The sequence below is a fragment of the Penicillium solitum genome (genome assembly GCF_028829755.1).
Source record: "Penicillium solitum strain IBT 25940 chromosome Unknown utg000009l_segment0_segment0, whole genome shotgun sequence".
In the NCBI taxonomy this organism is placed as follows: Eukaryota; Fungi; Ascomycota; class Eurotiomycetes; order Eurotiales; family Aspergillaceae; genus Penicillium; species Penicillium solitum.
In genome coordinates this window covers 1,801,692-1,826,316 of record NW_027072128.1, presented here as the reverse complement: position 1 = coordinate 1,826,316, position 24,625 = coordinate 1,801,692, and the positions used below count along the sequence as shown (strand labels likewise).

Here is a 24,625-nt window from a genome sequence, read left to right as displayed (position 1 = left end):
AGGGTGACCGCTGGTTTTGACCGCTGATCCTGGAAAATGTGCTGGGCGAATATTACATCATGTGGACTCAAACCGCCACCCCTGAAGGTGTCCACCTTCCTGCGACTGCAAAGAGCCATATGGAATAATCCTTTTGCCATCTGATTAGTTTGTTTTTGGTAGTGGACCAGTCTGTTCCCAGCTTTGGAAAGTTGTGACCGTCTAATAATAAAAAGCGCCTTGCGTCAGAGCTATCCGCTTCCGATCTCGGGGCCGAGAACGTTCTTTTACCGATGGCACTGGCCCCTTTCGGGAATTTTGTTAGTCTCTCGGGAATGTTTTGAAAGGTTAAGACGACCTTGAAAGACATGGCATGGGGTTTCCCTGTACGGAGTAGAGCTGAAGAATGAAAACTCTGACGGACTGAAAAGTACAGTCTCAATATACAGATCCCATCTGTGAGATCATAGCTGAAATGGGAAAGCCCCACCCGAGACAATCCGGTATGGAGTTGCCACTTTTGATTTTTTTGAATTTGGAATGAAGGGATCGGATCTAAGTCAATACCAGCCACCTCCTTTCATCTTCACTGGTAAGATGGCCGAGTTGGTCTAAGGCGCCAGGTTAAGGTATACCTTGACTCTACAACTAGCAATAGTTTCCTGGTCTCGCAAGAGGCGTGGGTTCGAATCCCACTCTTATCATGTCTTTTTTGTTTTTGTTTTTTGGTTCTTGGTTTTGTGCTTATTTTCTTTTCCTATACGAACGAGGATTGATTATAATTTTTATTAAAGGTCTTTGTAGATTAATACACTCTCTAATTCCAATTCTTCTTTTTTCTTTTTTTTTCCTTCCGTCATACATAGGCACAACTCCAAATCTATGTATGCGGGACTAGACAACCAATCCGGGGTAATGTAAGAATCAGCTGGAAGCGCCCTCAACGATGAGAGCATAAGCGCAAGGGTCCCAAAACGTGCGATAAAATACAGATACAATGATCCATTGGCAAGCACAATCTCAAGGATTGTGACGGGAGAATTCGGATCCCCCAGGCTCGTCATGCACGAAGGGAGCAGTTTCTTTCCCGCAAGCCACACAGCGATCAGAGGCCCTTGAGCAACAACCAGTGGGATGAAGGATGATGAAATTGCAATTAAAGTGAAAACTCGCCACGCTATCTTTTCAGCTTCTGTAGGGAAGGTGAAATTCCATCTATAAATTTTGAGTATCTGCCCTGGCCAGACCGAGGTATAGATATATATATCATTTACCCAGCAACATGAATCCCACTAAAATAAATAGCAATGAACGTGGCAAAGACAGCAGTTAAAGCTTTCCCGCCATGAGATAATCGGATTGCACTATCTTCACTAGGAGAAGGAAACCGCGCCGGTCCATCGGCAAAGAAAAAAGTGAAACGCCCCGAGCTATCCCTTGGGGCGGGCGGAGGTGTACTCTCAGAAAGAAGACCTCGTAGGTGAACCCAGCTCTCCGGACTTCCTCCGGGATATTGTCTCGACTATATCGCAAGGGTATGTTGATTGTGGTAGCCATATCCTTGGGCTTGTTCCACAAGAAGCCATAAAGAAACAATCCACAGGCGACATACGCGACCGTCCCAAGCTCAAGCGGCGATATGGACAGCGATTAAGCCGCCCGTGTTACAATATTGCACATCGCCCAGAGGCTTTGTAAAACCGTAAACACCATACCTAGGGCATCAACCTTCGCTCAGTCTTGGATATCCTCATCATGAAAATCAGAGCAAGTAATCATCCCAGCTCGGATAAACACCAGTATATTCCTCGGTGTGACGGTATACACCCAGTCGTCCTGCGTCTGTAAAGCCAAACCCCCCATTTTGACACAATACCCCTGAGTGATACCCCAAGAGGGCACCGGCTGTCTTTGGACCTCGTCCTTTGGCTCATTCACCAAAGACTGAGCAGAATTGCAAGAAGTAGCTATACTCCTCGCCGCAAACATCTCCACTACTGTGCCCCAAGCTATCACTTCGGGACAGAGGACGGTTAGCAGCCATAGGAAGATTTTGACGGCGTTGCGCTGGACTCCATTCCAACTACGGGGTGGGACATTGACGCGGAGAACAGTCCACGTGCAGGCGAGGATCGTAGAAAAGCATGTCCACACTATCGTCCATGTTGATCGGGAGTTGTCATCAAATTGCCAGCCTTCGAGGTTAGTGTTCGTGCTGGCTTGCGAAGACTGCGCGAGCAGACAAATACTCAGGAGTAGAAACATTGGAGGGCATTCTTATAGAAAGCTGCCAAAAAAGGGGGAAATTTGCAAATATTAAAATAATCATATGCAGCGAAGAAGTGGGGGGCTTTAGCGTTGCTCCGATCTAGGGCTTATGTAGTAGGGAATAGTGTTATGCAGGTCTCAGCATTGAAACTAAGGCTATGTGGAAGATGTCATGGTTCTATGACCCCGCTCTCCCGATTTCTGGACTAAACAATTTAGAATTGTTGGTTGGATTGTCGGCCCGAGCCGACAGTGTTGAACCATGGAAAGCTTCTGCTATTGTGACGGATCTGGAAGGCGGTATTGTGGCTGTCTATGAAAGACACCCACCTAGTCAGTCAATACTCTCCACGAAGACAACCACCTATCCTCGTTCAGTCAACCAATATCCTTTGACCTGTGGACCCCTTTTATTCTTTATTCCGCAACGCCATGTGGCGGAGCAGCCTCGGATGAGGGGTTTCCGTCCCCAGCGCGCCATCTAGGTAGTATGTCACTTTTCTGGACCGTCTCGCTGTAAAACAATAGCTCCAATTTGCCTATAACTATACAGTCTAGCGAAATAACTATGTCCTATGAGGGAGGTATTCACAACCAGAGGTCATGACCCACATCCACCCGCCATGTAATATAAAACCTCAAGCCCCACTTTGACTTCAAGGATTAATCAAATCTGCCGCCCGCTCTGCAACCGCATAAACAGTAGCCTGAATATTGCCACTAGGCTCAAGCGGGAAGATACTAGCATCGACAACCCTCAAATTATTCGTTCCATAAACCTTCAACTCAGAATCAACAACGCCCCCAATCTCCCTCGGCAACATAGCACACGAGCCCGCGGGGTGGAAACACGTATACAAGCGATCCTTAACGACATCCTTCACGTGGTCCAGATCACTCAAATCGGTCGTACTCTCAGGCATGCGTTTCCCGGCCTTGAGCAGAGTAGAGAATGGCGCAGTCTCAGCAATACGGCCCACGAACTGCAACTGCCGAGCCATGATCTCTAGATCGAGCGGGTGTGAGAGCAGGTTGGGGTCGTAAGTGGGCTTATCTTCACTATTTCCGGAGGAAATATGGACCGAACCGCGCGAGAATGGGTGGTTGTGCAGCACCATGACGGCGATGTAGTTCTCCGGGAGAGATTTGACCAGCACGTCGGCGAGTGTTGTTTTGCCTGGGTTCATGTGGAGTTGGGCAGGGAGGAAGAGGTAGTGCGAGGATGGGTCATCGCTTTGGAGGAGCATCTTGCGGATATGAGAATACTGCCCTTGCAGGTTGGCTGGGGTGTTCTCGTTGTCGAGGTATTTGGAGAGCAAGGCCTCGATTTGTTCTTTCGGCACGGCACCAGTTCCATCCATCAAGGGGAGATAGGCCATGCTGAGGGGCATGCCTGCCAGCGGGCCTCCGTGTGTCTCCTCGTAGAGCTTGATGAGTGCCTGAACGACGTTTGCATCGCGTAGGATATCGCCCGAGACCTGGTCATCGGCGACCTCAAAGTTGATGCTCGTGATGGCATGGTCTTGAAGATTCTCGCCCACGGCCGGGTTGTCAATAATTACCGGGATGCCATGGGTTTGGAGAAGATCTGCACGGCCGATGCCCGAGAGCTCGAGCAATTGAGGGGAATTCAGGCTGCCTGCGCAGAGAATCACTTCTTTCTTTGCCTTGATCTCGTATGAACTGTCTTTAGTCTTGACCTGCACACCTGTGGCGATAACCTCTCCATCTTGTTGAGTGAGGAGGATTCGCTCAACCATTGTCTCTGCAAGAAGTCGCAGGTTCGGCCGCGCCGCGACCTCGGGGGAGTAGTATGCTGCTGCGTACCCTCTTCTCCCCGTCTCGGCATCGACGCTTAGCGGAGAAGTAAAAGCGCCCAGTTTGTCGCCATCAAGAGGATCGGCCTCTGTTTCCCAGCCCAATTGCGCAAATGTCTCGTTCCAGGCTTTGTTGAACGGCCCATACACATCTGGTAGAGATACGGGGACAGGACCATCACATCCTTGGTTATCGACTTTCATGTACCGGCTTGTGCCGAGTAGTTCTGCCGTCGCCTCGCTGGGCGCGGCGTACGAGTGGAATTTGCGAAGATAGGGGGCCATATCCTCGGCGCCCCACCCATCATTTCCCAGCGCCTGCCATGCAGCAAAATTTGATGCGGTAGGGTATACAACTGCAGAGAAATTCAATGCGGAGGATCCGCCGACGACGCGACCGCGTGGCTGGCCGATCTGGCGGTTTTTTGCGTGGATCTATTCATGAATTAGCTTCAGATACGAGAAGACGATGTCGAGGGCGGACATACTTGCGGAACACTCATGTAATCCCAATCAAAGTCTGGGTTGCCATACATCGTGCCTAAAAATCCAGGGGTCTCGATGCGAGGATCGCCCATCCGATTGGCGCCAGCTTCAATGAGGAGAACCTTGATGGAGACATCTTGGCTTAGACGATTTGCCAAAACAAGACCGCCGATTCCTGCGCCGATGATAATGTAGTCGTAGTCATCCATCTTGCAGCTTAACAATCTTTAATTACTATGGAGGGGAAGTGATGATGATAGAAATATTTTGGGAGGATCTAGAGTGGACTGACTACTGATTGACTGACGGCGGATACGCGGCACTTACGGAGTACGATATTCCTAAATGTTGTTAGTTTCAAGTTAGCTGTTACATACGTTGCTAGCTTCACACTTAGTAATTTGCTCAAAAAATCGCTTATACCCACCCCTTAGTGAGGTTAGTATCCACCCTAGAGACAAGTGAGGTGGTATACGAAGTATTATTTGTTCATAAGCGAGCCAATGGATACAAAAGAGGAAATGGGATTTGCAAGTTTGACTTGGCTTCGACTAGTTGAACTAGTTGATACTCTTTCCAATGACAGTCGATTTCTTCAGCCTTCAAGTCTTAGTCCGGTAAATTAGTTTCGGCCTAAAAAAAAACGGCCCGCTATGAAGATCCATAATCTCCTGCTGATCTTTTTATCTGGTCAATTAACAGTTAGTCTGAAACTCTAATGTGCAGTACTTTGTATAGTACGGAGTAGATGGACACAAGCGGGTTTGTTACCCGGGCACTGACAGCTATTCACGGCTCTTAAAGTTTCTTCACCTTTTATATTTTACAAAGTATATATACAGAGTACCAAAAATTCAGACTTGACGAATGGGAAAATGCAATTCTATAATGTCTTCGCCTTCCCCATCGTGCGCGACCAGCTCATCGCCAACACAATCTTCGTCGCACTTGCCACTATCCTGGTAATATTGCGTGGCGTCTCCCGACGAATTCGAAAAAACCATATAGGATGGGACGATGCATGCTGCGTCGCAGGGCTGTTTCACACATATGGAATGCTCGCAATGCATTTCCACTATGCTCGTGTCGGGATGCGACACCACATCACGACTATCCCCCCGAGAATGCCGTGTTGATTGCCAAAATGCTCATGGTCTACCAAATCGTCTACTACAACGCCATGGTCCTGGCTAAATTCTCCTATCTCGCCTTCTACCTGCGGATCTTTGTGTCGAGGGAATTCCGCATCCTGACGTGGGTCTGTATGGGCTGTGCGGGTGCGTACTGGACGGGGAGTATGCTCCAGATTTTCCTAATCTGCACACCCTTCGAAAGGAATTGGAACCCGACACTGCCTGGTCATTGTGCAAGTCAGAATGTGGCATTTTCGACAATTGGAGCTTTTAACCTTCTCACCGATGTGATGATCATGGCATTACCAATTCGCTTTGTCTGGAAATTGCAAATGTCTCTTGCGACTAAGCTGGCAGTGATTGGAATCTTTGGACTGGGTATCTTGTACGTTTTTCGCTCTCCTTTTTCCCCCAGGGTCCCCATCCCAAAATTTTAATCAATATCACACAGTATTTCCTCCATCACCATCATCCGAATCCGTGTCCTCACCTCGGTCGATTTCACCGATTTGTCCTACTCGATGATCTGGGCTGCCTTCTGGAGTGTCACGGAGCCCGCTCTTGCCATTTCAAATTCCTGCGCGCCCATGCTCCGACCGATTCTTAAGGCCGCTTTCCCGTCCTTGTTCTCTAGTGTCCGTGTTCCATACTCGACACAGCCGTCGACGGGACCCGTCCTGAGCAAGAATAGTACGGCGAAACGGGTGCATGGAATAGATGAGATGGATAGTGAGTTTCCGCTCACGCAATTGGACCAGAGACCTGGATCGGCGGATGGAGAGTCGTTGAATGATCAGTCGCAGGATGGTCGCTTGCACTATACGAGATATCAAGCCTCTAGGTCTGTCATTGGGACACCTAAAGGGTTCTCATAAAATTGCACACTATCAATCAAATTTCCTTTCTACATTTTCTTTCGGTCTTCTTGATAATAGTGCCTATTTTGTCTTCAAACCACCCCACGCTCCCTGCGCCGATGGAGTATGTATTCTCTCTTCAAGTTAGTGCGCATAGTGGTATGTGATGCGGAGACTTGACGGCCTATCGGATGTTTTAGTGTGCGTCGAGCAAAAGGTTCGAGCGGGGTTGGATGGTATGATCTGTGACATTCAGCGCTGTAGAGCAGCGTGGAAGTCAGAAATTGGCAGCATAAGATGCCGTGATGACGTGATGACGTGATGACCGATGAGGTCGAGATTTGACTGCTGCACCGAAAAAAAGCTATGTGGGGGGATATTCCTAGCCTAACGCCCAAGTCACCGGGCTCTCAATCAATCGCGTTTTGTGTGCTATCGTTTCGCTCTCAATATATTTTTTCTCTCACTTTAGATACCTTTCAATTTACAGGTATTATGTTCAAGCTTCAAATAGTTTGAGTGATAACCGTGCCAAGCGCCCAATCCCAGATCCCCTGGTATTAACCCTGGTGTGCTAGTTACAATAGATCATGATTCTTCTTCTGCTTTCTTCCCTCCGTAGTAGTCCTCCAATAGGTACAGTTTGTTCAAGTTCTAGCACACTCTATAGGCAAAGATGCCTATTCGGTCGGATTTAATCGAAACATGGAGATAAAGGAAGATAATTCGCCCCGATTTACCTAACACATCCATGGCCCCAATTGATCATAGGCCACCGATGCCGATCGATTTCAGCGCCGAGTGATCCTTCCTGCCCAAGTGGTAATATTATTAGGAGTTGGTTTGTAATGCTCACAGACCCAGTAGGTCATGGCAGCAAGGTCATTTCCCTCCAAATCCCACGCGAGCATGGACTTACGCTCCGGCATATCTCGTCATGCATTTTTGTGACCTAGGGTCGACAGAGTCAGTCCCCGTCAGTGTCAATAGCGGCGGCTTTGATTCTACCCAGGAGGAGCTATAGTTATATGTCTCAGCTAGAGCACGTCGATGTCGATATGATGTTTTGATCATTGATGGCCCCGGACAAGGGATATTTCAATGAGACGGACCAGAAACTGAATTTCCCAGGCCAGGCACCGAAAGGTGCATACATCCATGGATGTGATACGTCCCGTTCTCGACTGGATGTAGACCTTGGATGAATCGAGCTATGATAATCATTTCTGTGTTGTTTGCCCCTCCTACAAGACCATCTCCCAAAGCAAAAAGGGCCACGGAAATGATGATAGGCCATCTCTAGCCGAAGATATTCGAAATTTGACCGAACATAGGCTGAAGGATAGTTTGACTAACAAAGTACCCATTGACCACCCAAACGTATCGCAACTTGGAGTGTATAATATTGGAGATTGTGGGTAGTACTGTTGAAAGTACTGTGGAGTCGAGAGCACTCAACTGGCTCGAAATGCATAGATCGGGAAAGATGGGCCCAAACCGCCGCCCGTAACCCCTCTTGATTGGCGTCAGCCTTATTACTTTGTACTTACAGTTATAAATGTATAGTTCAGCTTCGGCGAGGTATACCTAATACCCAAACTGGGCAAACCCTACAGAACGGTTGCTACTGAAGCGAGAAGAAAAAAACTACGAAAGAAAATGTTTACGCAAATAAGAAAATGTGAAGGCAGAACAATAGATGCCTGGTGACCGCGAACAGTATGTATGCATCAGTGTGTTGAGAAACGAAGTCTCCCTGGGATGTGGGTTGTTATTTGGGTATTGGGGATGGTGGCTCGCTTGGGGCGGCGGCTCGCTTGCGAAATAGATTAACCAGAAGCGAACAGACCCCTAAATGATGTAGAAAGTTCAATTGTTTCCCTTACATTTGATAAAATGAATTTCATATCAGCTTGAAGGCCGAGAATCTTGTAAAGTTAACACATACCCGGTCGTCTCACCTAAAAGGATTAAAAAATGCGGAACTCCAACCTTTTCGCGGAATAAGCACATTAAACAAGGAAATACCTCAAGCCACATTGGAAGTCACTGGTTTCCGCCACCACTAACGTATTTCTTCCCTCAAACTTTTAGGTAATGGTAGATTATCCTATGGGTTAGTCTCCATATGCGGCCCTAGGTTTGTCCGAGGAAAGGGTCTCACAATGGGGCGTAAAATGGGGTCAATGACACGTACTCCAAATTTGAGCGGTAAGTCTCGAGAAGTTCAATTGGCCAAGTATGGAACCACCTTCCGAAAGAGATTGAAAAGCCCCCACCCCCAGATAATTAGTGGAGATATCCCCGAGAAGATGAGGGATTTGAGAGGCAAAGCGACGTAGTGAGTTTCCCCGCATTAAGAAAAAGTGGGTAGACCTCGGGAGGTTGGACTAAAACGTGTTGTGGGGAAAATGTCCATGATGATCCCAAATCCGGAAATACTACTATCTCACACTTCATCGTAATTCAGATAAATATTTCATAGATCAAGATAAACAGATGATTGACTAAAGAAAAAAAAAAGATGAAACTAATTACAAGCCAAAGATAAACAGTCAAGCCTTTTATCTCTGCATGGGTGGCGTGTCGGAACGGCTCACCCGATCTCAAGATCCCCCTGAGCGCCCCTGATGCCTGAAACCTTGGCTGATGGCGATAAACACCGCACCGGTCTGGGCAGACCGGGCAGACCGGGAAATCTAAACTTAACCGGGATAGAAGGTTTAAAGGGCCTCATCCCCGCCCTAATTACCATTATCTGCATTTTGCAATTATTCCACTATGGCAGAGAAGCAGCAAGAGAAACAATTAAGTCCTGTCCCTTCACGTGAAGGGGAGGTCCTTGAGGCTCAACATGATGCCGTTTTTGGAGAAATCACCGAAGAAGGTCCGAATTATCGCGATGTATGTTGCCTAACCTTGTAACCCTTTTCGGTGCCGTGTACTAATCACTCTATACAATGTAGGTAGGATGGCTAGGAACAACCGTCTTGATGATGAAAACCCAAATTGGTCTCGGTGTCCTTTCAATCCCCGTCGCCTTCGATTCATTAGGCATAGTTCCTGGCGTAATATGCCTATGTGCTATTGCAGCCATCACAACATGGTCCGACTACATAATCGGTGTCTTCAAACTTCGACATCGCGAGGTTTACGGTATTGACGATGTGGGCGAGCTGTTACTCGGCCCCACGGGAAGAATCCTACTCGGAGGTGCATTCGTTCTCTGTGAGTTGAATCCTAAAAAAAAAACAATACGCGAAGTCATAAGAGTCAATTACTGACCCACGATAGGGTGGGTTTTCGTCGCCGGCTCGGGAATGCTAGGACTCTCTATCGGTCTCAATGCTGTCTCCGACCACGCCGTTTGCACGGCGGTCTATGTTGCCATTGCTGCTATTATAGCATGCATACTCGGTAGTATTCAGACATTAGGTCGTCTCTCTTGGCTCGCCTGGATTGGTCTGTTCTCTATCTTGACTTCAAGTAAGTATTTCTCTCGTGCTCCTTTACGCCTAATCTAACCTGATCGTCCTAGTCATGATCGTCACTGTCGCCGTTGGTATTCAACCTCGCCCAACAGCCGCACCAACAGACGCTGTCTGGGTTTCTGACTTCAAAATTGTCAACAATCCAGACTTCACCGAAGCCATGACAGCTATATCTACCATCGTGTTTGCGTACGCCGGTACTCCAGCATTCTTCTCTATTGCAGCAGAGATGCGGGAGCCCCGTCATTTCAACCGATCGCTGTTCCTCTGCCAGGGAGTTGTCACGGTGTTCTATCTTGTGATCGGTATTGTTATCTACTACTACTGTGGATCATACGTTTCATCCCCTGCTCTTGGCTCTGCTGGTCCAGTTGTCAAGAAAGTGAGCTATGGGTTTGCTCTGCCAGGCCTGTTGGTCAGCACATTGCTATTCATTCACGTATGATTTTCTATTGATAACAGAAATCGTCTACCTAAGCTAACAGCTATCTAGATCACTGGAAAATATGTCTTCGTCCGCATCCTACATGGTTCCCGCCATTTGGCATCCAACACTATCACTCACTGGGTGGTCTGGCTTAGCTGCACTATCGGTACTGCTTTGGTCGCTTATATCATTGCTAGCGCTATTCCCGTGTTCAGTGATCTCGTCTCGCTTGTGGGCGCTTTACTGGGTACTCCCATGTGCTTCCAGCCAATGGGTGGTATGTGGCTGTATGACAACTGGAGCCGTAAAGAGGGTCGCCGGTCGCCCAGATGGATGTTCATGGTCGGATGGTGCTTCTTCATCATAATAGCTGGAACTTTCTTGATGATCGGAGGTACTTATGGATCTGTTGTCAGCATTATCAAAAGCTACGAGAAGTCCGGAGGTTCAGCTGCCTGGTCTTGCGCCGACAATTCCGCTTAGATAGTGGCATTGAATTCTTTTTTTGAAGCCTGCATGGATACCAGCAAGATTAATAATACCAGGAAATATTCCATACAGACATTATCAAGCTAGAGGGTTTAATCCATATTATTCTGTGGATGATCACTAAGCTATCACAAAGCGACAAGAAGGTTCATGGTATGCCTCATTTATTCCTAGCCAGCGAAGCCGAAACCTCTTCAAGTTGCGTGTATAAGGTCCATACGCTCAAGTGCACGAATTGCAAAGTCTCGTAAAGTATCAAGATCGAGGAACAGGGGGCCGTTAGGATTATCACACCCTGACCCAAGAAGATCACGTCGTTTGATGACGAGTTGTTGGTCGACGGTCGTAGAATCAGAGTGGAAAATGACCTATGAACCAAGAAGTAAGTAAGTGAGCCCAAAATGAAATCAAAGTGAGTTCAAAGTGAGAGAAGTAAAAGTGAGAAGTGAGAGCAAGATCTAGTGGTAAGAGGTACTATTCTTGATGAGAAATGATGAATTTTTAATAAGTGAAATATAAATCGAATATCTTTAACGCTTGTCGAATCTTCGATCCACCACCGATTTTGTACTTCCAATTAAAAATGTCATAGACACTAGCGGCCTTATCGTTCGGAAGGAGGAGGACATTGTACCGAGCAAGGTGGTAGATGAACTGCGATCTATCGAAATTGTTAGCATATACCCACAATAAAAGAATTTGAGAGACTTACGTGAAGTCTCTACATCCGACGGTATCCAAACACACGGAGTAAAAGTCACAGGGAGTCAAGTTAACCTTCTTAGCGACATTGATAAAGTGTCTAACGGTCCTTTGGCCCTTCACAGGGAGCTTGTGAGAAATACAGGCCATTCTGTGGGGTCCTGCGAATACCTCACGTTGTTCGCGTACTGGTAGACTTCTGCAACACCGGAAATACGATTTCCAGTGAGCCTCGACCATTTGATGATAATGACGATTTTGATGTTGCCATCACCTCCAACCAGCAAGAGATGAAGAGACCACAGTAATGATGAAAACTGCGGTTGTTGGATGAGTGAGAGAGATGCAGAGAGATGTTGTAAGAAGAAAACTCTGCGTGGGGTTGCTAGTAGATGACTAGCAAACAAACAAATACCATCTGATGATGGTTCAACCCCCCCCCCCCCCCCCAAGGTGGACTTTCCTTGGCAGAAATCTCTGCGCAGTCTCCTACGTAGGAGATACCGACGAGACACTGCTTACCACCTGGGTAGATCCTAGCCACGTAGCTATTGATCTGCAGTTGAGGCTATTCCCAGGTCCTAAAAAGGCAATTCCTGGGGCTTGGCAGGGTGTGACAGCTCAACTGATTTGAATGGGTTGTCGTAGGCGAGACAACCCCTGTACTTCGTGTTGTACAGAAGAAACCGAGGATATTGACAGATTGTTAAATTAAATCAATAAAGAGCTCCCCGGGCTCATAACCTGTTGAGATCTACAGGCTAGTAAATGAAGTCACAATAGATGTATTATTTTGTATGAAGATAATTGTAGAGAACATGGAGGAAAGAGAGATCTAAACTACTACTACCATGGGACCAGATAATGTGACCGTGAAAAATATCAAACACGTTGATTTCTGCTGCTATCACATGAAAGAATGACACACTCTGCAGATAAAGTCACTGCTAAGCGCAAGGGTTTGGAGGCCTTGTCACAAAGAAGTGCGAAACAATGCACGAGAACATGAACAATGTAAAAAGCTGATAAAACGAGCACAGATACTTCATATTTGTCTTTGAGTTCCTACTATACATAAAAGGTTACCAACGAAAGCTGAGTTCAAAAGAGGTGATTCTCAGTTGCTATCCAACACAATAACCTCCGCCTCTACTTCCCCGACACTCTCCACGCGGAGCGCATCTCCAGCATTTACCATTGTAACAAAGGCCCCATCGCCCTCCTCAAGAACGGCATCCTCCCTACCATCGATCATAACCTTAGACTTGCCCTGTTTAGTCATGGGTAGGTGAATGTAAACATTCCGCTTCTTCCTAGACTCGACAGCTTCTCCGGCGCCAATAGTCCACTTAAATGTCGAGGCCGGCTCAATAATTCCAGCCCCCATGACGAAATCAGCATGAATGGGGATAGTACCGGGAATTTTGGGCACGGCAGCATCTTCCTGTGCTGGGGTAGCTTCGGGTCCCGCAGCAAGCGGGGATAAAATAGGAACAAATGCTTTGCGCTTTGCTTCCTCGCCAAATGTCATAGTATGGTACTGTGGCTTAAGGCTCTGCTTCCAGGGAAGTGCCCAAATTTGAAGGAAGTGAACCGACTTATTGGATTCGTTCTGCTCCGAGTGTGCGATTCCTATCTCATATCAGCTTCAATTGACTATTGGGTAAATTGGAGGTTCGAGAGACTTACCCGTTCCGCCCGTGGTGAACTGTACGTCTCCCCGCTTCATTCGGTAAAATTGTTTCCCTTGCTCCCCCTCGGAGCCCTTCTTAATCATGCTATCCCGGTGCGTGAGCTCACCATTGAGGATGTAGCTGAAGATTTCTGCATCGCGATGCGGGTGCGTTGGGAATCCATTGCGTGCTGCAACCCGGTCCTCATTTAGAACGCGCAGACTTCCAAAATTCTGGAATCGGTGATCGTAATAGCTGGCGAAGCTGAAAGTATGGAAAGATTTGAGCCAGCCGCCATGTTCAGCGTATCCACGTTCACTGGATCGGCGGAGAGCAATCTTGGCGTGGGCAAGTGGGTTCGACATTGTTTTAGTTTTAGGTCGGTCAAATAATAGCACAATTGAAATGTGATTGAGGTTATTCTTTTTTGTGATTAGAAAAAAAAATCAGACGTGGGTCCGAGGGTTTATATAGCTTAAGATCAAGTCGTCTAGACGGCTCAAGAACCTTGGAAATCCATCTCATCGGGATTATGGAATCATTATCCATCATCAATAAGAGTAGCACTAGTCCTAAATAGGTATAGAATTGTATGTAATCACTGACATTTGGTTGGGAATTTCTGAGTCATCCACCCATAACCTCAGGCATCTATAATTTATCGAATTGTGGTTCTTCTCATAATACGGATAGCTCGCAAGAACTAATGGCAACTCATTAAGGAAAGCTCGTCGGCTCAGTCGGGATCATCCTTGCCCTCGAGCGCATGATGTAAACAATAAAAACAGGGTACGTCTGCGTCGCGTGTATAGAGCGAGCTCGCCCCTCTCTTTCGTGAATCGCATCGAGCGCCGCGGGTTGAAGGAAGTCTTGCACTAGCTGAGTTACCTCAACACTGCCTATCTGTAGCTGTGTCGGGCTCGAGCTTAGGGAATCATTCCGTAGCTTACGGATTCGTGTCTCAACGTCGTCGAGGAAGCTGTGGGCAGTCTCGCCATCTCCAACGTGAAGTGTGACCGCGCCGATCTGCTCGCGCGCCTGCTCTGTGGCTCCGCCGTATCGGAAGGTGGTGGTGGAAGCTGGGGTTGTGAGGCTGAAGCGTTCGATGGTGTCGTTCTCGGGTCGCAGATGAAGAACATGGATTGTGGCACCAAACTTGCCAATAATAAGGAGCGCAGAAGGAGTGGTGGAGGGAGTGAATGAGCTTTTAAAATGGGCAACCATGATTATGTGAGTTGAAGATTGTTAAATGAAGAGATATTGATTCTTGATTTATTTGTGACTTGCCAAATGTCATGAAATAAACCTATGGAGCACACTCATGTCGCGATCACCAACATTTAACCGCGTTTTCCCCCAACAACAAAAATGGAATTGTCAAGAAAAGAAACCTAAGTAATCTTGCCTTTCTAAGCTGACCCAAAACGACCCAAATCTAAGTGCCTGAGCTACCGCAAATATCTACTTCATGTAACTCTGAGTCGGTGGCTCAAAGGAATGAATGGCATCACAGCGCGATATCAAGCCTAAATCGCGGGAATTCACTAATAACCAGCCCAATTACCGAGGCCAGGGGATTCTTATATAGGTCAGCGTGTGCGCACATTTAGTTAAATACTCAAGCACTTGTTCTACTCCCTTCCGGGATGCCTCACTCGTTGCCTTACCAAAACCAGGAAAGAGAGACCGAAGCTACCCCCCGAGCATACAGACTAATCTCTCTCCTATCAGTTCCGGGGAAAAGCCACGAGCGCCTAATAGCCCGAAGAATGGCTTAGGTTGCTATTAAAGTCTTCCAACCTCAGCAATTCGGAGCTAGACCACTACATTTTGCAACGGACTTAAGCCGCAGCTTTGATCTATGATGTTGAGGAGGCGGCAAGGGGATTTTCCTCGACGAATCAGAAAATTAAAAAAAAAAACATACAACAGTGAGGATTCGCTGGTGGTCACCCACCCAACTACTAACTCACCGGCGTGTGGCTTAAGTACGGCTGAGCGGACGGGAAGCCCTGTTTTCCACACCCTATGGTCGTATGTGTTATGATATGTGTAGAATAGAATGATATAGGACTTTTTGTTAGGGGTGACAATCCTTGGGGGTGGCACGACCGATGCACTGACCCTCCATGTCCGGGGTCTGCTAAGGGACATTGAACGTAGGTTGAATAGCAGCGTTCGATCTGAAACACTTAATTGCTTGGCAGCTGCATACAGCCATCCTAGCTATACCAAATCTGTGAAACCCTTTGATAAACTTAGCGCGGGCTATCCCGAAACGCTGACGAGCATAGCTTAACCTAGTAGTTAGGTGGGTGACCACTAAGTCCCTACTGTTGTATGTTATTTTTGGTGTTATTGTTGTCTGTTCTTTTGCTTTTTCTTTCTGGTTGTGTATGAATACAGCGCTGTGTTTGTAGCTATTCGGGTTGGTATGCATAGGCCTGTCGCTATACACTGTCATCGATAGAAACTATATCTTGTAGAATAAATTAGCATGGCAGTTCCATGGATGGTTGCTGAAGAGGCTTAGATAACCTAGAACTGACTATTTTGCCGCCATTTCCCGTCTGTGCCTGTATTTCCCAATGTGCATGTATCAGCCCCCCATGTGATTTGGCGCTAATCATCTCAGCCCCCCTCAGTGGCTCAGCCCCCGCAATGTCTAATGTCGGTCCTTCATGTCTCAAGTCCCCCATGGACCCGATATCTGCAATCGGGTTTGCTTCGGCAATTGTTCAAATTCTAGGCGCACTTACTTCAACTATTCATGGCCTCTATGAACTACATGGGAAGTTCAGCGATGCCGACTTTACAATCCACTCGCTTATTCAGGAGCTGAGCTGTATCCAGACAGCACTCACGAGTCTGAAGGAATGGCATCGGCTCAGTTCTTCCGATGTGATGGTATCGGAGGAATTCAATGAACAGCTCGTTACAGCCATGGGTGGCTGCCGAATCATCATGGAGGTTCTGTCTGAAGATGTGATGAATTTGGTTCGTGGCAGTCGCAATGACGGTACAGTTGGATTTAGATTGCGCATTAGAGTCATTTGGAAAGAAGATATTATGAAAGGACACCAGGAGAAACTACATGCGCAAGTGATGGCATTGCAGCTATTACTCCAAGTCTGCCAGTGGTGAGAATATCTCCTCATGTCTGGAAACTACACAGAAGCTTATAAACCTTCAAGTCATACATCACAAGAACAGGTCCGCTTGTTGAGACAGGCAACGACTCGTCGCATCATGCGCAGGGTTCGCGACGACACCGAAACACTAGTATCCGCACGGAGTCAGGCTACATCCAGCGCGGCAAGCATCTCGCAGAACAGCAGTTTCACAGCCAGTGACCGAGTTTTCGATTTCAATGATGCTCTCGCAGATTTGCCGGTATATCGCAGTTCAACCCAGCAACTCGTACCATCAATCAGGGCCTCTATTAGCCAGACCGACAGCAATAGTGGCCGAAGTGCATTCACGGATGAAGGCTATGCAGACACCCCTACGCGCAATAGCAGCGTTCCAAGGCCATCAGTTGATGCTACTCCACCCCGCCAATATCATCTTCTCTTGCCTACTAGTCCATCGGCGCCAGTACATCCAGCTCACAAGAGGGCAACATCCTACCAAGATGCACCGCGTCCAAGCTTGCAAAATATTCCCCGGAGCAAGTCAGATACTAAGACATCGAAGACACCTGAGAGATCTGCCTCTAACCTTGAAAGGATATCTTCTCTACTTCGCTTGAATACCTCTAGTCGTCTAAATCTTGCCTCTTTGTCTTCCAAGGGCTCACCGAAAATAGGCAATGGCACAGCTTTTACAAGAGTGAAGCCTAGACGAGAGCAAAATCCCCATATCAGCATTGATCTAACCGGCGCGGATGCTGCGTCTATTCCACAGATTGTGAAGGCCGCCCAAGCCGGTTCCCAAGGTGAGGTAGCACGGCTCATCGAATATGGCGTTAACATTGAAGAGCGACATAAAGCATCAGGTCGAAATGCATTGCTTGTTGCTGCGCACTGCGGAAAAGATGACGTTGTTGAGCTTTTGATTCGATATCATACTCGACTAGATGTGACCGATGGGTCTGGCTGGACCGCACTTCATCTTGCAGCTTCGCGTGGTCATTGCGGTGTCATAAGCTTACTCATGGAGGAGAGCAACATTGCTGAAGTTCCAAACTATCAAGGCCGTACAGCACTGCGAATTGCCGTTGACCGAAGTCAGCACGAAGCCCTGAAAATGCTGCTTATGCATAATGCAAAGGTCAACACTCGTGCTGAGAATCAAATGACTACTTTGCACACTGCAGCAAAGCAGGGCGATGCTGAAATTGTGCACATGCTTGTGTCGAATGGCGCTGATATCGAGGCCAAGGACGCTATTATGATGTCGGCATTACACTATGCATGCGAAGCAGGCCATGTCGAAACCATTGCAGTGCTTCTGGTCCACAAAGCTAATATAGAAGCTGCCGGTCGTGATCGCAAGACACCATTGATATGTGCTGCCGAAGCAGGCCGGTCACAGGCTGTCGACTTCCTATTGAAATCTAAACCAAAGGCTTCGTCAAGTGGTACGGATGACACCGGGATGACTGCCCTGCATTGGGCTGCGTACAATGGCCACGAAGAAACAGTGGGAATTCTCAGTCAGAAGAAAGGATCTCTGGCTAAGGTTAATGCAATGGGACGAACAGCTTTGCACTTATCCGTTATTCGGACCCAATTTGCTGTCGTTGAGCCATTACTACGCAAGGGTGCCGACCTCAACAGCCAATGCGCAACAGGTCTTACTCCGCTTCATTATGCCTGTATGGCAGACAGTATTGAGATAGCGACGCTGTTACTCTTAGAAGGCGCTGACATTGAAGCGCCGGAATATCAGCACCAGCAAAGACCTTTGCATATCGCAGCAGCGCGGAGCTCAATACACCTTCTGGATCTTCTTTGTGACAAAGGAGCTTCTTTAGATGCCCGGGACAGCGTCGGAGACCGGCCGTTAAGTGTAGCATGTCGCTGTGGACATGTGGCTGCAGTACAAAAGCTGTTGGATCGAGGATCTCCTCTCTACCAGAAGCACCAAGCTACGTCACGCAATGACTCTCCTCTATGCTTGGCTGCTATGGCAGGCCACCTACCCGTGGTCTCACTGCTGTTAGAGCGTGGGGCCTCGGCATCCAAAAAGGACGAGGGCGGCTGGCAGCCTTTCCGCTACGCGGCATATCATGGCCATCTGGATGTTCTTCAGGCGCTCTTGGCTCGCACTAGGATACCCGACATGGATGTGCCAGATATCATTCGCATGCCGGAGACAATTGGGTTCTCGCCAGATGCCACTATCTCTGAGGGCTGCAAGGCTCGGGTGGGAGAACTTCTCAACCAGGCTTTGGCGGACTCTGGTCTGATGCCTCCAAGTCATACCCCAAGTATGCTCCAGAATGTGAATCAGGGGAATTATCCCGCTCAATATTCACAGTCCTCCATCTCATCCAATTCACGAGACCGCGAAAGCTTTTTGCCTCAGGAGCTACCTGCAACTCTAGAGCATGGTCTGCCTAGCAGTCGTTCAACAACTCCTGAGCGTGGTTACCGGGCTGACCCTCCACAGTCCATCGACCCCTTGTTGCATATTCGTATGCGACCCGGGGAGCAAATTTCACCGCTAGTAAACGCGCAAATTGCTTCCGTTCGCAATGACTCTCGTGGGGTATCTCCTATACGTCAACCCGAACAGGATCCTACTAGGAGGATTCTTAGTCGGCCTCCAGCCAGAGAAGAATCACCGGTGTCGGCCACCTTCATTCCTCGACCAATCCCTGTCTTTTCCTCTCAAATCCCCCAGGGATCTTCGGGGATACCGTCTCGCGCCTCGAGGGCTGGAGGCTCTGCCGCTGGAAATACGCCAGTACAGTCACATAAGCATATTCAAGAGAGTCGCATTCCTAGAACAATTCTTCCTCGGCGTGAAAGTGACTTTCCGACTCCGAAGCCCGAAGAGCCGTCTGAACGTACTCAAGATACCGTTGGTGATCCCTTAGACTCGGATTCGGACTCGATATCTTCAGTATACACGGCACCTGAAGGGGATATGGATGCGGATGCTGTCTCGAGGATGAATGATCGAAGCGGGTCGTATGAAATGACTGCATAAATACCATCATAGAAATTCCAGATGGTGTAATTGCTTGAAAGTGTCGATAACCCCAAAATACGATTTGCAACTGTGCCTTAAAGAAACGTAGCGCTAATGCTACATGTTTCCGGTATACTGCTTCGAGATTGTATCACGAGTGGCTAAACCGGAAGCCTCAAGGTCAAATCAGATATGCCTACTAAGTGAGTACTTGGATCCTGACAAATTTTCACTTCGTTCTCACCTCCTCTCACCTATATATATATACCACTCACCCCTAAAGTAGGAACAAAAACATACAACAGTGAGGATTCGCTGGTGGTCACCCACCCAACTACTAACTCACCGGCGTGTGGCTTAAGTACGGCTGAGCGGACGGGAAGCCCTGTTTTCCACACCCTATGGTCGTATGTATCAGATCATGTTTGCGAGCGGACTATAGAATAATATTAGAATAAATGTATTCGGTGAGCGAACTGCCTGCGCAGTCCGATACGCATATTAAATTCGATAAATTATAACTAGATATCTCAACAATACTTGCCTGTACGAATTCTTTCTTATAGCCTAATGTTTTTATATAATACCTTGCCACTTTAGGGAGTTTCGGGAAATATAAGGAAGTTAATACGGAGATATATCTATTGACAGGATTTAAAAGATATAATTTTTGATACCCTCTTTCGCCATTGAGCTTGATTCATGATATCCGTTCTTCTCAATCAACTGCTAGACCCTAAAATAGACTAGTGGCTGGGAGACATCAGAGACAGTACTTCAAACTTGGTCTAAACTCATACCTATTTGGATAATATATATCGATACATATATGCCCTACCTCGGAAACTTAGAAAACTCCATGTGAAGCGTCACACCCGAAACTTGAAGGAAAGAGTTTAGAGATGTTACCTAGGTAGCTGTACGTACCATTTTTCCTCTGCCGGGTGGGGCTTTCCTATCTTAGCTGCCGCCGCTTTTACGAGGGCGCTCAGAGTCAGGCTCACTGAGTAAATTTCAGTCCGGGCTCAGACTCAGTGAGTGTAATTCTTCTACCAACTTAGGCCACAACTCCTAAGTGATTACATAAGATGCATTTTACCACTCGGCCAAAAGATCATAGCAACAATCAGAACATCTGATTGTTACTGCAGTGGTATATATACTAGGCCCTAAGCTCTGCTCGGGACCACACCGCCTGCATCGCGTTTCAATATCGATCCGTTCTACCATCCAGTTAGCGCCCATCATGGAACCACGAACGCCACCCAGTCCTACTGGGTGGAGGAGACAGAACGCATAAGTATTACCAAGTTCGATGCTGGGGTTTTCAACATCCAACCAAGCGAAGTTGACGCGATGGACCCACAGCAACGGGTCCTCATGGAGGTTGTGTATGACAGTCTTTGTGCTGCAGGCCAACCCATGGAGAACCTCAAAGGATCTAATACTGCCATTTACGTTGGTATGATGTCCGATGACTGGAACACCATGGTAACCCGTGACTAGGAGACCCTACCCCGATACACCGCCACGGGTTTGGAACGGGGCATCATGGCAAACCGTGTCTCATACTTCTTTGATTGGCATGGCCCGAGCATGACTCTTGACACTGCGTGATCAAGTAGTCTGGTTGCTTTGGATCTGGCCGTGCAAATTGTGCGCAGTGGCAAGTCCAATGTTGCCGTCGCAGCAAGAACAAACCTGATTCTGAGTCCTGGTGAGTATTGTACGATCCCTATACGATCGACAATAAATTGATCCTGTCAGCAATGTACATCTCGGAAAGTAACCTTGGTATGCTTTCCCCCAACGGCCGTTGTGCTATGTGGGATACCGCAGCCGATGGATATGCTCGTGGCGAGGGCGTGGCTGCCGTCATCGTGAAAACACTTTCTCAGGCACTTGCCGACAACGATCCGATCGAGTGTATTATTCGTGAGGTTGCCGTCAACCAGGATGGTAAGACCTCTGGCCTGACGGTGCCCTGTAACGTGGCGCAGACTGCCTTGATCCGCGACTGCTATTCCCGGGCTGGACTCGATCCCGTCAACAACCTCCAAGACAGACCCCAATTCTTCCACGCCCATGGCACTGGTACCCAGGCCGGCGATCCACAGGAAGCAGAGGCCATCTCAAATTCTCTCTTCCCTGTCGGATCTCCTGCCGCCCAGGATGCGGAGAACTTGTTTGTCGGTTCAATCAAGACGGTTATCGGCCATACCGAGAGCACAGCCGGCCTCGCCAACGTTATCAGCACATCACTTGCCATGCGGAATGGTGTCATTCCACCGAACATGCACTTCAAAAATTTGAGTGATCGCGTCGTACCCTTCTTCGATCACTTGAAGATACCTACATCTCCAACCCCCTGGGCTATCAATCATGGCCAGACGCGAAGAGCAAGCGTGAACAGGTTAGTTCTTCGCTAAACACTTATATCAACATCATATTGACAATTCCTTTACTTGCAGCTTCGGCTTCGGTGACACAAATGCTCACTGCATTCTGGAAGAATACACCCAAAGACGTGAAAAGGTCACCTCTTCGATCAATCAGACTTTTGCTCCTCTAGTCTTCTCAGCGGCCTCTGAACTGGCGTTGCGGCAAATGATTTCTGATCATCTCGAATATCTCAAAGATCACCCAGATGTTCCGATTCTGGACTTTGCTTACACCCTGCAAGACCGTCGCTCAACGTTGCCATACCGGAAGGACATTTTTGCTCCAACAGTCAAGGATGCAATTGTTGCACTTGAAGCTTTGGGTGCCACCGATGCAGAAACTGAAGGCATGAACACTCGATTCAAAAGCCTCAACGGATCCACAAAGCTGTTGGGGATATTCACTGGCCAAGGCGCACAATGACCGCGAATGGGAGCTCGCCTCATTGAGTCGTCTCCGTTTGCTGCGTCGCGTATTGCCGAGTTGGACGATGCTCTCCAGACCATCACTTACGCTGAAGACCGACCCAGTTGGACAATTCATGAGGAGCTTCTCGCATCGAAAGAAAGTTCTCGGCTTGCGGAAGGAGCTCTGTCGCAACCCCTCTGCTCGGCTGTGCAGATTCTCCTGGTTGATATTCTTCGAGCAGCCGGAATCACATTTACAGCTGTAGTTGGTCACTCATCGGGTGAGATTGGAGCTGCTTATGCTGCCGGTATTCTCTCTGCGAAGGATGCGGTCAGAATAGCATACTTCCGGGGTATGCATGCCAAACTAGCTGCCAGTCCCAGCCCCAATGCTCCCCGCGGTGCTATGATAGCAGTCGCCGAATCCCCAGATGCGGCTCGGGTGATTTGTGCCAATGATTTCCAGGGGCACTTGCAGCTTGCAGCAATCAATTCCAGCTTCAGTGTCACGCTAAGTGGAGATGAAGATGCCATTGACGCAGCTGAAAGCCTTTTGAAGGCGAAGGGCATGTTTGCTCGCAATCTGAAAGTTGACACAGCCTACCACAGTGCTCACATGGCTTCCTGCGCCGACCTATACTACGACTCGCTTCAGAAATGCAATATTCAGCCCTTGCCGCAATCAGCAGAGGCCGCACCTATATGGTATTCAAGCGTTTACAACGGGGGGGTCATATATCAATCTCGTGTGACGAACCAATATTGGGTTGACAATATGTGTCAGACTGTTCTTTTTGCTGATGCCCTAGTGGAGGCAGTGAAAAACAATGGTCCTTTCGATATTGCCATTGAGGTCGGTCCCCATCCTGCTCTTTCAGAACGGACGTCAGCTGTTCTCTCGCATTGTTCCCGACCGCGAGAGGAATGACAGATATAACTCCCAGCGACGTAATATCCTAACTCCCGCTAACCTATCTAATGGAAACGTCGAATTAGTTGGCGTTGGACATAGTAACGAGCAGTCTATTAAGCTTCGTTACGTCTCACCTTTAGCTGTGACCGACTCGCCGGCAACAGCAACGCGTACGCTTCGAGTCACTCACTCCCTTTTGTAAAGCGTCGCTGTCGGAGCTGGAGGCTTTGTTCGTGTTTGCGCTGGTGTTGATTTAGCAACTCAGAAGCATGTTCTGGCTCTGACTGATTCGAGCCAGTCCATTGTTCAAGTCCTAAAGGACATTTTCATCCCCGTACCTACACATATGATCCCTTCTAAACTCGTGATTGCAGGCGCTCAACTTATCGCTGACCGTCTTTTGTCTCTCACCTCCCGAGGAAGCACGCTGATAATCAACGAGCCCGATCTCATCGTTCAGACGGCGATTCGCGCGAAAGCCTCCGCCAAAACTATCCAGGTCGTGTGCGTCACGTCCAGTACCACCAACAGTCAAATCAATCAATGTGTATACCTTGATCCTAGCTCGCCAGTTCATGTTGTTCAATCTTTGGTGGGAAAATGCTCCGTGTTTGTGCACTTCTCGCGCCGCGCGGCTTCCGACGCTATACGTGATCTAATTGTGGCAAACCTGTCTTCGTCTTGTCTCAAAATCACCGAGGAGTGTTGGTCAGTCATAAGGTCGATACACTGTCATCTCTAGGCGATTTGGCAAACGTACTCGAGGAATCATTCTCTGACGATACTCTTGACCTTCCATCGGTTGAAGTGTTTGACCTAGCTGATGTTACTTCACACAAGGCAATTAGGGAGACCTTAGCTGTGGTAGACTGGGCGAACTCTCAGTCTGCGCTGGCTATGGTGCAGTCCATTGACTCCCAGCCAATCTTCAGAAGCGACCGATCCTATCTCTTTGTCGGCATGACTGGCGAACTTGGCCAATCGCTCGCCAGGTGGATGATCACTCACGGAGCCCGCTTCATCGTTCTCACAAGCCGCAGACCTGCAGTCAACGCTCGCTTTGTTAACGATATGTTTACTCGATACGAAGCCGTTGTCAAAACGGTTCCGTTGGACATCACCTCTCCAGAATCGCTGCAGTCCGTGCTTACTTCGATGGCCGCAGCACTTCCGCCCATCGCTGGTGTTATAAACGGAGCCATTGTTTTGGACGACGAACCCTTTGCGAACATGTTATTCGAGTAGTTTTCCCGGGTGACGAAACCCAAGGTTCTGGGAACGCAACTGCTTGATGAAGCTTTCCATAAAACCGATCTCGAATTTTTCATCGTCGCCTCCAGTATCTCGTCGGTCATCGGGTGGAGTGGACAAAGTAACTACATAGCCGCCAATGAGTTTAT

General features: G+C 48.1%; 10 protein-coding genes across 10 annotated transcripts; 4 read left to right on the top strand and 6 right to left on the bottom strand.

Moving 5' to 3' along the window:
* Positions 1–565: 565 nt before the first annotated feature.
* N7455_011788 (uncharacterized protein) lies at positions 566–1,263 on the bottom strand (the record flags this gene model as incomplete). The annotated part of the gene is made up of 3 exons (XM_065606758.1): positions 566–686; positions 850–1,216; positions 1,254–1,263. 3 exons carry the CDS (start codon positions 1,261–1,263, stop codon positions 566–568), a joined length of 498 nt encoding a protein of 165 aa, XP_065459924.1.
* A 450-nt stretch (positions 1,264–1,713) lies between these two features.
* Positions 1,714–2,244, bottom strand: N7455_011787 (uncharacterized protein; the record flags this gene model as incomplete). Its single annotated transcript, XM_065606757.1, has 1 exon — positions 1,714–2,244. One exon carries the CDS (start codon positions 2,242–2,244, stop codon positions 1,714–1,716), a length of 531 nt encoding a protein of 176 aa, XP_065459923.1.
* A 590-nt stretch (positions 2,245–2,834) lies between these two features.
* Positions 2,835–4,795, bottom strand: N7455_011786 (GMC family oxidoreductase). The gene is made up of 2 exons (XM_040953856.2): positions 4,553–4,795; positions 2,835–4,499 (listed from the first exon to the last, which is right to left on the bottom strand). Exons 1-2 carry the CDS (start codon positions 4,757–4,759, stop codon positions 2,904–2,906), a joined length of 1,803 nt encoding a protein of 600 aa, XP_040815605.2. The 5' UTR covers positions 4,760–4,795; the 3' UTR covers positions 2,835–2,903.
* A 764-nt stretch (positions 4,796–5,559) lies between these two features.
* N7455_011785 (uncharacterized protein) lies at positions 5,560–6,558 on the top strand (the record flags this gene model as incomplete). The annotated part of the gene is made up of 2 exons (XM_040953751.2): positions 5,560–6,068; positions 6,135–6,558. The coding sequence occupies 2 exons, from the start codon at positions 5,560–5,562 to the stop codon at positions 6,556–6,558; spliced, it is 933 nt and encodes a 310-aa protein (XP_040815749.2).
* Positions 6,559–9,321: 2,763 nt separating this feature from the next.
* N7455_011784 (uncharacterized protein) lies at positions 9,322–10,941 on the top strand (the record flags this gene model as incomplete). The annotated part of the gene is made up of 5 exons (XM_040953871.2): positions 9,322–9,444; positions 9,507–9,768; positions 9,835–10,026; positions 10,079–10,470; positions 10,525–10,941. The coding sequence occupies 5 exons, from the start codon at positions 9,322–9,324 to the stop codon at positions 10,939–10,941; spliced, it is 1,386 nt and encodes a 461-aa protein (XP_040815799.2).
* A 507-nt stretch (positions 10,942–11,448) lies between these two features.
* Positions 11,449–11,799, bottom strand: N7455_011783 (uncharacterized protein; the record flags this gene model as incomplete). Its single annotated transcript, XM_040953738.2, has 2 exons — positions 11,449–11,608; positions 11,660–11,799. 2 exons carry the CDS (start codon positions 11,797–11,799, stop codon positions 11,449–11,451), a joined length of 300 nt encoding a protein of 99 aa, XP_040815644.1.
* Positions 11,800–12,766: 967 nt separating this feature from the next.
* Positions 12,767–13,687, bottom strand: N7455_011782 (pirin family protein; the record flags this gene model as incomplete). The annotated part of the gene is made up of 2 exons (XM_040953778.2): positions 12,767–13,281; positions 13,339–13,687. The coding sequence occupies 2 exons, from the start codon at positions 13,685–13,687 to the stop codon at positions 12,767–12,769; spliced, it is 864 nt and encodes a 287-aa protein (XP_040815722.1).
* Positions 13,688–14,039: 352 nt separating this feature from the next.
* N7455_011781 (uncharacterized protein) lies at positions 14,040–14,546 on the bottom strand (the record flags this gene model as incomplete). Its single annotated transcript, XM_040953900.2, has 1 exon — positions 14,040–14,546. One exon carries the CDS (start codon positions 14,544–14,546, stop codon positions 14,040–14,042), a length of 507 nt encoding a protein of 168 aa, XP_040815773.2.
* Positions 14,547–15,983: 1,437 nt separating this feature from the next.
* Positions 15,984–19,481, top strand: N7455_011780 (ankyrin repeat protein; the record flags this gene model as incomplete). Its single annotated transcript, XM_040953780.2, has 2 exons — positions 15,984–16,462; positions 16,517–19,481. 2 exons carry the CDS (start codon positions 15,984–15,986, stop codon positions 19,479–19,481), a joined length of 3,444 nt encoding a protein of 1,147 aa, XP_040815747.2.
* Positions 19,482–20,819: 1,338 nt separating this feature from the next.
* Positions 20,820–24,470, top strand: N7455_011779 (uncharacterized protein; the record flags this gene model as incomplete). The annotated part of the gene is made up of 9 exons (XM_065606756.1): positions 20,820–20,925; positions 20,970–20,997; positions 21,089–21,180; positions 21,231–21,876; positions 21,935–22,227; positions 22,342–23,165; positions 23,524–23,729; positions 23,790–23,929; positions 23,968–24,470. 9 exons carry the CDS (start codon positions 20,820–20,822, stop codon positions 24,468–24,470), a joined length of 2,838 nt encoding a protein of 945 aa, XP_065459922.1.
* Positions 24,471–24,625: the final 155 nt, after the last annotated feature.

Excerpts from the sequence above, each read along its gene's own strand:
- N7455_011786 (XM_040953856.2), bottom strand. The coding sequence starts at position 4,759 with ATGGATGACTACGACTACATTATCATCGGCGCAGGAATCGGCGGTCTT. Across the intron at positions 4,500-4,552 it reads ATTACATGAGTGTTCCGCAA|ATCCACGCAAAAAACCGCCA; the intron begins GTATGTCCGCCC and ends ATTCATGAATAG.